The 14,826-nt window shown below is 32.4% G+C and overlaps 1 protein-coding gene across 1 annotated transcript; it reads left to right on the top strand.

The window, feature by feature from the left end:
* Window positions 1-863: 863 nt before the first annotated feature.
* On the top strand, window positions 864-12,763 carry LOC123695571 (cytochrome P450 9e2-like). The gene is made up of 11 exons (XM_045641460.1): window positions 864-1,000; window positions 1,519-1,721; window positions 2,117-2,280; window positions 4,660-4,797; window positions 7,060-7,259; window positions 8,616-8,751; window positions 10,031-10,129; window positions 10,462-10,683; window positions 10,911-11,011; window positions 11,101-11,269; window positions 12,096-12,763. Exons 2-11 carry the CDS (start codon window positions 1,522-1,524, stop codon window positions 12,260-12,262), a joined length of 1,596 nt encoding a protein of 531 aa, XP_045497416.1. The 5' UTR covers window positions 864-1,000; window positions 1,519-1,521; the 3' UTR covers window positions 12,263-12,763.
* The last annotated feature ends 2,063 nt before the right edge of the window (window positions 12,764-14,826 follow it).

Raw genomic sequence — 14,826 nt, 5'->3', positions numbered from 1 at the left:
GGTTTTTTAATTTTTTTTTTTCAGATGAGAAGATCAAATTACAGATGGCGTTGACGAATGCCGAAAGGCAAAAAAATATCGAGATTTTGAAGTTACAAGTTCAAAATCCCGAGAAATATAAAGAACTACAAATGAAAAATGCAGAAAAGACTAAATAGCGGGAAAAAATTCAATTTTTTTCAATACAATTTTGATTTATATGCATCTTTTTGTTTTAATTCTGTCGTCCTGTCGTGTGAGTGTGAGACACCGAGTCGACGTTAATTTTTTAATGCTAGGAAGAAAAGATGACTGTTATATGTACTAAGCTTTATTATGGTCATGTAAGTAACATTCAGTCATGTATGTAACGTTTGTTATGATGTCATGAATGTAACGGTACAATTTTTCGCGATCATACCCAAATGTCATTTAACATGTTAATCCAATCGTATCTAAAAGGAGAAGACTGTTGGTGGTAATTATTTGCTTAATTTTGTGAAATATCACTTATTTTGTGTCGTGGGGAATGAGGATATTAATAATTTCAAATCGAATTAAATAATTCTATACAGGGTGCCCCACTATTGGTTTACTAAGCGTGAAGGGACTTGTAATTTAGCATACACTGATCACTTAAAAAATATTTAAACAACAAAATTACGCCAAAAATTGTTTGTGTACACATAGTTTTAAGAATTCATCTATTTGAAAAAAAAAAATGCATCTGGAATTTTATAAGTACTTTTTATGTACTCAGCGTATGCAAAACTATAACCTCCTTTGAGCTTAGTATACCAACAGTGGGACATCCTGTATGACGAAAGATCTATTAAAATAATGCAAATAAATATATATAAAATCAAGCACCCTGTACTACGAGAACGAAGTCAACGTGATTCATTCAAATAAAACAGGTTGTCGCTGTCTGATTTGTATTATTTACGTGTTGTACCTAATTCATCGCTAACGTGTCTCGTTGGTTCTATTTGTGTAAACAAACATTACGTACTGATAAGCAGTAAGTCTTTTATGTTTATTGATTAATTCTTTGTTTTATTAGTAATCTGATAGGACTCTTTAAATTTTAGCATCCTTTATAAGTAATTCAAAACTTTATTTTTTTCGAGTTGTTTTCGAAACAAGACTCGTCATTTACAAAATTGTCTATAAAACAATCATCCAGCAGAGCTATTGTTAACATAAAATATAAACTAGATCTCTAGTTATAATATCAGATTAGAATTTAGATGCTATTTGATTACTACTGCGCACAAATCACAGGTCACAGAAGGTCACCGAGTTTATTTGTTACATGATACAGCGCTCTAACACAAGTTTTTTTTAATAATATTCTAAACATACATACTTACTTTGAATACATACTTTGAATACGAATGAAATCCAATAGGTAGGAAAGCACTAATTGAGAAAATGTAATGCTCTCTTTAAGTGAGGTGCTTGCTACCTTAACGTTGGTGTTTTCAGAAAATTTCTGCAAATGTTTCGCAAATTACTAAAGTATTATTTTTTCAACAGATCATGATTTTTCTAATATGGACGGGTGTGATATTGGCCATAATTTACATATATCTTCGGCAAATTTACTCAAGATTCACAGCAAATGGAGTTCGCCAAATCGACCCGATTCCCCTTGTTGGGAACATGTGGCCAGTTATTGCGAGGAAATACCATTTTGTTTATGATTTGGAGAAATATTACAACACATACCCTAATGAAAGGTAAGTTAAGCTGTTAAATCTGTATAACATTAAAAGTTTATAGGTATACGGTTTATAACTTTAAGAGTTGTTTTCATGATTTTGTGTTTGTTTAGATTTTATAGACTTTTTTAAGTTGTTTATAATTTTAAAATTACAATGACGCTAATTAATGTCCTAACAAATGAAAACCTAGAATTTTTATGAAGGAATTAAATAATTTCTTATAAGCTTAATATCAAAATGGTTGGAAAAAAGTTGAATACATTACAATTATTCTGCAATACAGAAAACACTGTTCTATATTTGCTTATACCTTATGCTATTTCGATTATAATATTTGTGTTTATTTCTGACATTAGTTAAAAATCGCAAGCTATTCGGTTATATAATTTTGTATTTCTACATTGTTACAGATTCGTTGGTAAATTTGAGTTTATGAATCCAGTTGTACTAGTGAAAGACATTGATTTGATAAAGAAGATAACTATAAAGGATTTCGACTATTTCCTCGACCATCGTGGATTCACAGACGAGGAGGTAGAGCCTATATTCGCGAGAAACCTATTCTCTTTGAGAGGTAACATAATATAATTTTATAAATTAGGTATAATATATGGAGTATTTTATGATATCTACGCGTACATCCAAAATAAACAAACTCTTCAGAATAATAATATTACTTAGTACAGAAACAAAAATTAATTTATTTTGTAAGATATATTTATTTTTGAAAACACAATGAATAATATTCCCGTTTTATTTCGCTATCTAAGTTTTAAATATAGCAAAGGTTATCTAATCATCATTGTAAAAACATTTGTAAATGTATTATTAAAATATAACTTAGTATATGCGACACTGCAATATCTAGTCTAGATTCTAACTTCTAGACGATAAGTAATAACTAAAAAAAACAAATTCAAATTAGTGATGTTTTTATTCATAGACAAATAGCTAATATAAATATTGAAATATTTCCTTTACCTTACCTTGCACTTCTTCAGATAAAATTTCAGATATAAGAGAAAATCTAGGCTATTTTTAAAGTGAAACTTTTATTACATCGCATCGTCTCAAACTTTTTGGTCTGTGTAGTGCATGTCGCGTGACGGTGGGTACTGTACGATAATTATCGTACAAATACGATAATTTTTAGTTAAATGTCTATAGTGTGAAAAAAAGTTTCACTTTTACCGTGGTTTCATAAAACCACACAACATTTTCTTTGTAGAAGGAACCTTTTAAAACTTTTACAATAATTTCTCATTATATTACGTTTATTGCTCATTTACTCTAGAAATATCATTTTTATGAGAAAATTGATTAAAATTTGACTCGAGGCACTTAAGTGCTCTTCAGTATTGATCGTGGCTTTGACCTAATTAAGTCGATAATTAACAAGCTATAAAAAGCATAATGAAATGTCAATTTTCCAAAAAGGTGTTAATTCCACATTGTCAATAACTATTTAGGTACTGCAGTAAAATAAAAAGTGAAATTTTCAAGGTTTTGCTTAAATGTAGATCAGTAGTAGGTAGATAGTGTAGTTACTACACTGTAGTAGGTACCTAGTTATTATATATTGTTTTCGTTGTGTTATTTTTATTAAAAGTTGTAGGCTTTTACTACACAAATATAGAGAACACTTATTATAATTTCTTATCACCTTTTCTCCAGCCGCATTAAAAATTACATAATAATTATTTATTTTATGACCCAGGCAAATTGTTATGTGAATTACTGTAATAAACAGCCCTAGAAGCGAAGATTTGAAAAATCTTTTAAAAATACATTATAATCAACACAAACTTAATGTTAGCTTTCTATTTACAATATGTATTTAATTTGTAATTAATTTAATTACAATATTATTTATACCGTATGCATAGTTTAAAAATAATTTTACAAACCTACTAGTTTTATGAAGCAATAATATTTAAGATTTAACATAAGTGCTGATTTACACAGGGTCAGTAACTGACTACAAATTCGAGGCAAATCAGTGCTGACCCGAAAAAAAACCCTGTGTAAACAGATTTGAAGTCAGTACAGAGGCTTGTAGTCTATGTAAACAGTTAAAGTCAAACTGACTTGTCTACTGACCCTGTGTAAATCAGCACTAACAGTGAGAGTGAGGATTTATCATATTCATAATTATTTGATAATAATAAATATAATATCTTTGATAGCGATTAAATAGATACTACTAATTAATAAACAAAATTATTATTAGCTATAAAATTATCGTAAAAAGATAAAATATGTCGCGATAGTCTTTCGTGTGCTGAATAAAGGATGTTTTCAAACGCATATCTTCACTATATACAGAGAGAGAGAGAATAATAGAAAGACTTTCAATATAAGTAACGAATAAACTTTAAAATCACTCTATCGTTTTTAAAAATGATTTTTCAATAAGAGGGGTCTTCATAAAAATAAAATTTGCTTTGTTGAAGTGAAACTTCTTTATCGGGGTTGGATAAAAATTTAGTGTAACATTTTTGCGTTACGCTGTAGGCGTGACATTTTTGCGTAACGTCGTAAGCGTGACATTTTTGCGTTACGCGCCAACTTTTTCTTATCCCTAAGTTCTTACGTGTGTACCTACTCTAGTACACGCACACATTTTTTATCTCAAGCTGAATCATTAAATAGTAAAACTATTAGTTAGAGTGGTTCAAAACGCTTCAAGAATAAGTCTAATTGTATATGTTATAGTCAAAACCCCCAACCAGTCAAAAACCTTATTGACCGGTAAAATTAGTCGATAAGGTTATTGACTAAGGGCGTCGGACAAAATCCCTATTGACTGAATTTATCTGACAAAATCGATTGAGGGTTTTGACTGTGACATATACATTTATTCGAGGCAAGTGGTTAGTTTTACTACATCCTTAATTATATTGATTATTGAGAATTCGATAATAACAATTAAAATAACAAGGTTTTATTAAAGGTGAAGAATGGAAAGATATGCGGTCCACAATGAGTCCAGCGTTCACCAGCTCTAAGATAAAAGTGATGGTTCCCTTCATGGAGGAAGTCGGCAACCAGATGATACGCGCTTTGAAGAAGAAGATTGAAGCAGCTGGAGGTAAGATCTATAATTAATATCTGTATGCTTTTTATACCATGTTTGTGAGCAAATAAATAATTATGACACTCTCTTTGTAGTCATGTTGGTAGAAATTCTTTATTCAGTAAGGCAGGTTGTTAAGGCTCTGGTTGGTCTTTTCGACATTTCTAGTTTTGTATCAAAAATATAGTTTTTGAATTAAATAAAGTACTCTATTCTTTATCCAATAATAAATAAATAAATCTAGCTGGAAAATGTTTAAACGGTGTTCCTCAACTTTTCAACATGTGTTATCAACTCAGAAAGTTGCAGTATTGCCAGCAACAACAAAGTTGACATAATATTATGTTGATATACATGTTGTTGACATCCATACAATATTATAAATGCGAAAGTAACTCTGTCTGTCTGTCTGTTACTCAATCACGAAAAGCTGATCTTTTAAAAAGCTGTGTATAATTTGGTAGTTTAATAAGAACAATTGCAAAAATAAAATAAAACACTTATATTATACGGTATTTATTCAAAATAATTGAAATTAAGATTCAAGTCTTGTATAGAATAGGTGAAATATGTGCATATATTTATAATTAATAAAATTTGTATGCTCATGATCGCAGGCTCTGATTTATGAGACAAACATGCATCTATTGTCTTTAAATGACATCATTCAGAGGAAAAATCACCTAGATTCATATTATGTAATTTATATAATATTATGGTGAACTTCATACAATTTTCAAAATTATCGTGTATCTACTATCATTAAAACCGGTTTTTTAAAACGTAGTACTCTTAAACAAGTATTTTTTTAAACGTAGTACTGTTGCCACCGCTTATAAATAAAACAAAAATTAAGTGAATCTAGGTGAAAATAATTGGCCCTACTGTCACGTCATGGAGTAAGGCAACGATTTTGATATCTTGAATCTTGCCAAAGAAGTTTCACGTCTAACACGTGTGCTCGGAACACACGGTCTTTTTTCTTTTTTAATCCAATATGTAGGTACATACTTTTTAAGATAAGTTGAGTATGTTATTATTTTTATTGATATTATTATAAATTATGCAAAGTCATTGTATAATTACGTTAAAGATTAGTTAACAGGTGATTTTATATTAATTATGTTGTAGAGCCGGTTTGAAACAAGATTCCTCGTAGCGCTTGATCAAGTTTTTACTACGATTAATTTTTTTTAACTAGGTTTCGAGTAAAGAGTAAATATAAACACATATAAATCTACAATGTATATTAACATTAAAAGTTTTGTGTCATACGTCATGTACAAACATTAAAATTATAAGTAGGTATTGAGTGTTCAGATGGCAACTTTAGATCGATCGCGATATAGTTTGTGTTTGTCTCCGTCAATTCTTCAAGTCAGACACTTTTTCTGGGAATTGAACACCTCTTCAATCTACATGAACTGATATTGTCGTTTTATCATTATTTTTGTTAGTTTTATTTTATCATAGAATCAAATCATTGAATATTCTCTTTTTTTTGCTATACAAAAAAAAAACATATATACAGAATTCAGAAGGTTCATATTACATGCGAATTTGAGCGGTAAAAACTAATACGTGGTACTGTTTTGAACAAGTCGTTGATAAATTTGACCTTTGAATTAAAATAAACATCTACGCAGTGGACAAATCATATTATTAGTAGGTAGGTATCTAAAATGAATAATAATGATAATTGACGGACATTTTGTTTATACATATACAAATTATGTTTATTTATTTCCGGTTGTTGCATTCGCATGTAATTATATTTTTTGTGAACTTACCCTTAGCTGCTCACAATATGTTGCCCCCTTGTCGCACTATTGCAGCGACTTGTTTCGGGGGCCCATACAGTGAGAGGGCGAGTCACCACCTGCCAACATATTTTTACTTTCTTTTAGTAGAAAGGCAGGTGCCATAGTTTCCCATAGTCCCCAGTACCAGTCCATTTAGCATCCCAATCCATAGCCCAATTATTAAATTTCCATACCCTGCAATAGTCCTACATGGCCGCGGACTGCCTAGGGCTGTATCTCTATAGTGCAGTCATGGGCAGGCTGCGGCTGGTGTCCCACAACACATTAAAAGTCTCGAAAGGGCCTCTGCGTGTTGGATCCGTGTCCCCACGTAAGCCTTCCAAAGATCCGGGTACCGTCCTTCTGGTGGTACCCGAATATTATGGAGAAGAGAAACATTATAATATTATGTTCTATGGGCAGTACTAACATCACATCAAAGGTGGTCATAAATTATAATTTTCTTTGTCTTTAGGTGGTGCAATAGAAGTCGACTGTAAGGACATCACCACACGTTTCACCAATGACGTCATCGCGTCCTGTGCTTTCGGTCTCAAAGTGGATTCCTATGAAGGAAACAATGAGTTCTATGAGATGGGGAAAACAGCATCCCAATTCAAGATACGTCAGATGATGATGTTCTTTGCGTACACAGCTTTCCCTGGCCTTGTTAAAGTGAGACATATTTTAGATATTATAATATGATAGATTTTGTACATCTTTTGTAGTTTACAAAGTATAATATTATAAGAAATTTTGTTCAGTATTTCCATTTTTGGCTGATTTTGAATGGAGGAAACCTTGTTATATGGAGTATTAGGTAGTTAATTTATTTCATTTTTCAAGTTTTAAACATCATGTTTATTACTTGCATAAAAAAATGTGAACCGAAATTATTCAATTCAATAGAATTCAAATCATTTACTGGGACTTTTTAAATATTCCAATAAAAATCCTGTCAGGAAAACGCATGATGAGGATCGAGTATGAATCTACATAAAGGTCGTTGACCTTTCAATCGCGATTTCGACCGTCAAAACAATCCGCCAAAAATTGACGGTCCCGAAAACAATTTGTCCGTTTAACCTTGATGAGTCATTGACCTCTGGGGACATTAATCAAACGCCAGAATACGAATAATTGGCTGAAACGAATCTGTTTGTAAACATTTTCTTGACGTTTTTGTGAATTATTAAGGCGAAGTTATTTATAGCGTAGCTAAAGAAAATAGGTAATTATTGTCAATGAAATACCGGAATATAATTTTATCTAATAAGGATATTATTTTTTATCATAATAAATTTAGCCGCAAAGTATCTACAGTAGGCAATTCATCGTTGAAATTGCAATCCAGTTAAATGGCTTTTGTTGCTATTGAATTTGACAAATTTAGAAAACTATAAGTACCTATATTAAAGATAGTGATGGTAAAATGAAAAGAAAAAATGAATACCATTAGAAAAAATTTGTGGAAAGTTATATATAAAAGGCAAAATGATAAAAATAAAAACAAAAAGACCAATGAAAGGCGATCTTTTCATTAAGCTATGTTTTAATTATTTTCAATGCCACGATTGTCAATATCATCAACCCATTTCCCACTTTGTTTCCACTGCTGGGACACGGGCCTCCAATGAGTGTTGAGGCCATAATCCACCACGCTGGCCCAATGTAGGCAGTTGTCACATGTCGCGAACTTTTGATTCTTCGACTTTTCGGTTTCCTCTCGATGTGTTCCTTTACTGTTTTATTGTAAACTAGCTTTCCACCCGCGGCTTCACCCGCGCAGTCAAAGAAAAACCCGCATAGTTCCCGTTCCCGTGGGATTTCCGGGATTAAACCTATCCTATGTCCCGGGGTAAAAAGTAGCCTATGTCCTTTCTCGGGTATCAAAATATCTCTATACCAAATTTCATGCAAATTGGTTCAGTAGTTTAGGCGTGATTGAGTAACAGACAGACAGACAGAGTTACTTTCGCATTTATAATATTAGTATGGATAATGGTGATACTATTGTATAATATATTTCAGAGGCTAAAAATGACGCTGTTTTCAAAAGCAACTACTCGTTTCTTCACACAATTGGTGATGGACACCATGAGCAATAGAGAGGCTAATAAAATAATCAGACCTGACATGATACATCTTCTTATGGAAGCTAAGAAAGGTACCATTACAATCAATATTTTTTTTTAAACTAATCCTCTTTCAAATTGTCAGAACTATACTAAAATTATTTGGACTTACAAGGCTATAGTTTTTTACAATCAGAAATAAATCAAAATCGGTTCAGTATCCTCGAACGCCCGCGATTCATGTTTTTTTTTTTATTGATGAAGACACAAAATAAACCGAGAAGGTGGAGAATTGTGAATGATAAGAATTAGATCGCTGTAGTAGGAAAATAGCAAAGTCAACCAGCTCAATCATATATTATGGACAAACGTAATAATATGCCAGCATTATTTTAAATAACTCCGCTACGAGCTCCACATTATTTGTATGAAAATAAGTTCAACTCTCATAGATAAGTGAGCAACTAGTAGAAATAGTACTTCAGTACATTAAGTTTGCGGTAAATCCACTTTTATTTCTATTGCAATATGACTGCATTTATCAGAATCGATATTTATAATTTTCTTTACATGTTCATCTATATAAATACTAGCGGTCCGCCCCGGCTTCGCCCGTGGTACATATTAACGTTTTCTCTACATAAGAACCATCCTCGTACTTCAAGGAATATAATAAAAAAAGAATTATCGAAATCGGTTCAGCCGTTCTCGAGTTATGGAATTACAACGAAAAGTGGCATTGATTTTTATATATTAGATTAGCTAATGGTATTTATTACCTATCTTTGAGTATTGTCGTCATCTATTTGAAGTGTATAAAACTATTTACAATGATAATAAATCTCGAAGCAAACACTTTGTTTTAAGTGCTATAAGAGTAATTATGAGATAAAATGTATGTTTGTTTTATAGAGTGGTAATATATTACTGCGCAATAATATTAGATACCTATTTTCAGCAATTTCAATAAATGCGATTATTCTTCTTACTTATATGCATCATCTTAAACAATGATTATTAGAGTGAAACTTTTATTACATTGCATCGTCTCAAACTTTTTGGTCCGTGTAGCGCATGTCTCGTGACGCACGATACGTACGATAATTATCGTACAAATACGATAATTTTTAGTTAAATGTGTATAGTGTGAAAAAAGTTTCACTTTTACCGTTCATAAAACCACACAACATTTTTATTATTTACACCTCTTTTTCCATTTTTCAAAATCTTTTTTAAAGCGTTGAAAGTTTTAAATAAACATCAAATAGAGCTACAGTTAAAATGACATTCAATAACAATTTAAAATTAGATTATTCTATGAAAATATATAACGTTAAGCTCGGTAATCATTTATTATTGTTTTACTCAAAGGTCGACTGAATCATGAAGAGAAGTCTAAAGATGCTGTCAGTGACGCAGGCTTCGCTACCGTGGAGGAATCCTCTGTTGGAAAGAGAACAATACAAAGAGGTAAATAACTTAAGTATAATAAAATAATATTACAATTAGTAACTAATAATAATGCCTTGCTAGAAAGCTCATAGGCCGAACTCTCAAAACGCATTTAAAAGAGCTTATGCGCTAAATTGAACACTCCTTACCTAATTGGGGATGAGATTTTTTTCTACAATTAACTGTGAATAAATGCATTACAATTACTTCATTAATTCTACAGAATAATTACGACATTACAATAACCGTTTAAGGGACCAGGGGATCGATGGAACGTTTTAGCACTTTTGTCCGAACTAAATACTTAAAAACTTGCAATTATAATATATTCACGAATTTGCCAATTCCAGAATGGACGGACAACGACCTGATCGCCCAAGCAGTGCTCTTCTTCATAGCTGGCTTTGAAACCATATCTATTGCTATGTCATTTGCTCTGCACGAACTCGCGTTACACCCAGAGATTCAGGAGAGACTGGCGAAGGAAATAAGAGAAGATGCAGCGAAAAATAATGGCAAAATAGAATACAATTCCATACAGTCCCTGCCGTACTTGGATATGGTGGTTTCAGGTAATATTCTATTTAAAAACCAATCAATCGATTGTATGTTAGGATGGCACCCAAAGGAGTAGTAAGAGGAAGGAAGACTTCCAAAGTAAAAGACTAGTCTCATGTGTAAGCATTACTGAATGCAAGTTTAGAAGCTACTGTCAAAACGAACTTAAGCTACTAGGCGTTTAATTATCTCTTCCTTGTGATTTTAAAGTTTTTTATTTGTATTTTTTTTAATATTTCAGAGGTGCTCAGGCTTTGGCCCCCTGGTTTCCAGCTGGACAGAGTTTGCGCAAAAGACTACAACATGGGAAAGCCTAATAGCAAATCCACCAAAGATTTCATTGTGAGTATACCTTCTACCTTATACATACTTATACTTCTTGGGCATAAATGGAACATTCGTAATTATGCCAATATTCTACTATCTTCTAGATCCGTAAAGGGGAGTTTGTGTTAATACCAATGTGGTGCATCCATCGCGATCCCGAATTCTTCCCTAATCCTGAGAAATTCGACCCCGAACGCTTCTCAGAGGAGAATAAAGATAAAATCAATCCAATGACGTATATGCCGTTTGGTGGTGGACCCAGGAATTGTATTGGTAAGTTAAATACTGATTGCGTGGTAAATAAAAGATAAGGTACCCTTATTCTTAACTAGAACTATGTCATTTGTTGTATTGGGCTATTAGTACCTACTGTATTTTTTTTTAATTTTAATGTTTGTATTGTGTGTGTGGAATCAAATAATTGATCTTTCTTTCTTCTTAATGCTTAGTTAGTCTTAAACTATAACATTATTAACATTTTAACGATAGCAAGAAGATAATCTTGATGCTTAAAAATGTTTATAATTGCTGATATATAATTTTTAAAAACAATAATAATAATTGTACTGGGATCGCCCCATCATCACAGACAGGACTATTCAGGACCTGATATTGTGATGCCTGATGACCTAGCAACTGCCAGGATTTTCTTGGTAGACATCACTTTCCCACATCACGACAATCTCGTTAAGGCCGATTCAGATAACGGCTCAAATATTTGGATCTGGCGCATGAGGTTGTCGAGATGTGGGGCGGTGTGTCTGCCGAGATAATCCCCATAGTTGTGTCCACCGATGGGCTGGTTCCTACCTCCTTAAAACAATATTTAACCCATTGAGCCCCAATCTGTCTGTGGTTCCGGGGCTTGAGTTATTACGGATGTTGGATTTACCGGTGAAGCCCACGACAGTGGGGATACAACGGGCTGTCCTGCTGGACAACGCTCGGATAGTCCGAAGGTTCCTCACTCAGTCGAACTAGGCTCCGGCCGTCTGGCCACTCAGCCGGAGTTGTTCATAACACCGTTGCGAGGCGAGATACTTGCCCCCCCCCCCCCCCAATTACTTAACTTCAATGATCATTAATTCCTTCATTTCAGGTTCAAGATTTGCACTGCTGGAACTAAAAATGCTAATTTATCAAATTATTCTACACATGGATGTATCACCTTGCAATAAGACGTGTATACCAAGCAAGCTCTCGTTGGCAAGCTTTAACCTAGGTCTTGATGGAGGACATTGGCTGAATTTCAAAATAAGGCAGTAAACGGAAAAATTAGTAAAACTTTAGATAAATTTTCATGGAGCAGAAATTGCTCTTTATCTAAGAATATAATTTTAAGTAGACATATTAAGGACAAAATTTGTTTTGGAAAGTTTTAAACGTTAGTCTTAAACTGGGTGTATTTTATGCTTGGATAAAGTTAGATAATATAAGATCGTTCATTAATCATAATTATGAGATTCTAATTTGCAAAAATCACTATTAATCTAAAGGGTGAGGTGATAATATTATTTTTTGTTTTTGTTTAAGTATATTGTTTTATCAATGGATGTATATTGGTGGGCATTGAGAGTGTAAAGCCCCAAAAAGTAAAAATCACCAGGGGGTGAAAACTAAAATTAAAATAAAATTTTACTTGATTAATAAAAAAGATATTTTTAATAAATACTAAATAAATATTTTTATATTATTCTGTGATATGGATGTTATTAGGTATAAGATATTATAATGTAATAATAATTTCTTCAAATTTTAAAATATATGAATGTTATTTTTTACTATATGCATTATGAATAAATGATTGTACTGTGAATTTGTCTACTTATTGAACCTTCGTGAACTAATAAATAATAATTATAGGATTTTAATTAATGTTAAAATCATAATTAATCCCTGTTACGATTAATGTAAAATTTAAATATAGATAAGATATAGACAAAGGTATCTTCTTTTTGAAGTGAAACAAAATAATAAATTTGGTGTAACATTTTTTCGTTACGCGTAACATTTTTCCGTTACGCGCCATCCTTTTCTTATCCCTACGCGTGATTCGACGTATGTCTGTAAAGTTGCATATAGTAAATTATTTTTTGAAAAATAAGGTCATAAACAATTTTCACTTCTTACGTGTGTAAACTAGTACACCGCACATTTTTTTAAGCTATTGCATAGCTTTTATCGCGGGCCTTGAGCGCGGGAACCGAATCGAGAAATTCCGTAACGAAAAAACCTCACGCTCCCCACTCCGACGGGCGGAGGTGTGGCTTGAAGGCATAGCATGCAATAGCTTTACCAGTCCCCGAGTGCCACACGTCGTTTTTTTATTAAAAGGAAATTCAAGGAGAGTATTTACTATTTATATAAAGAACATAATATTCTTTGACTTCTAGCAGCAGTTACGAACCAATAAATAAACTTAGTAGTTGTTTAGATAACCACATCTCTAATGAACGTGTGAAAGGTTCGTTTTCAAAGATTAGGAAAATCTGGCCAAAGAAATATGGCTCCTCACCATCTTGACTTATAGACTTTACCGGAATTATTTCACACAGTTTTTCAATCATGTCTATTAAATAAAATACAATCATCAATGGGCAGACATCGAAGGCATTTGCGATGATTTTATATTTATAAATTTATATGTCCTTTCTCGGGTATCAAAATATAAAATTTCATGAAAATTGGTTCAGTAGTTTAGGCGTGATTGAGTAACAGACAGAGAGACAGAGTTACTTTCGCATTTATAATATTAGTATGGATATAAATACATAATATAACCAAATCAATAATTATAAAAAATGATGAAACTAAAACTTAGAAAAACGACCATAAATCAGTGGTACTTAAAGTTATGCTATTTAGCTAAATATTTATTTACCTTTGATAATAAGAAATATTAAGACTATCTTCTACATTGCTAGTTAAAAATCACAAGGAACAATGAATTTTAGAACAATAAAAGCAATGACGTATTGAAAAATTCACTATAAATTTTCCCTGTCTGAAGCTGATAGCGTAGCAGGTGCATTTCTCATTTCATGCATTTCTAAAATCATATCTATAAATGTAAAAGGTGTCTTGTATACTATCCATACTAATATTATAAATGCGAAAGTAACTCTGTCTGTCTGTTACTCAATCACGCCTAAACTTCTGAACCAATTTGCATGAAAATTGGTATATTGAGATATTTTGATACTTTGGTATATTGAGAATATGACGCAATCCCGGAAATCCCACGGGAACGGGAACTATGCGGGTTTTTCTTAAACTGCGCGAGCGAAGTCGGAAACCTAGTTTTGATATATTCGTGTTATGTGAGTTGGTGATTTTTATTTTATGAACATCGGTTTGGCGTGAAAAGCAGTGTGGTAAGAAAAGGCTTCTAGAAGTATTAATATGAGTGTCTCTACGTGTAGGAAGCTACATAATCCATACTAATATTATAAATGCGAAAGTAACTCTGTCTGTCTGTTACTCAATCACGCCTAAACTAATGAACTAATTTGCATGAAATTTGGTATGGAGATATTTTGATACCCGAGACAGGACATAGGCTACTTTTTATTGCGAAATATGCACCACGGGCAAAGCCGGGGCGGACCGCTAGTAATAAATTAATAATGTGTATTATATCTAATACAAGCTGGCAGTTACGCTTCGCGGTTTCCCCCACGTGGCTCTGCTCCTGTGAGTCTTCGTCATTACGAATATCATTATACATGTACCTATTCCTATAGCCTATAGGTACTATTCTTTCTAATATATATAAATCTCGTGTCGCAATGTTTGTCCTCAATGGACTCCTAAACCACTTAACCGATTGT

Source organism: Colias croceus, chromosome 11 (assembly GCF_905220415.1).
Source record: "Colias croceus chromosome 11, ilColCroc2.1".
NCBI classification, from domain to species: Eukaryota; Metazoa; Arthropoda; class Insecta; order Lepidoptera; family Pieridae; genus Colias; species Colias croceus.
The sequence above is the reverse complement of the archived record's forward strand: the minus strand, read 5'-3'. Positions and strand labels throughout refer to the sequence as shown.

Excerpts from the sequence above, each read along its gene's own strand:
- LOC123695571 (XM_045641460.1), top strand. The coding sequence starts at position 1,522 with ATGATTTTTCTAATATGGACGGGTGTGATATTGGCCATAATTTACATA. Across the intron at positions 1,722-2,116 it reads AACACATACCCTAATGAAAG|ATTCGTTGGTAAATTTGAGT; the intron begins GTAAGTTAAGCT and ends ACATTGTTACAG. Across the intron at positions 11,270-12,095 it reads TGGACCCAGGAATTGTATTG|GTTCAAGATTTGCACTGCTG; the intron begins GTAAGTTAAATA and ends CCTTCATTTCAG.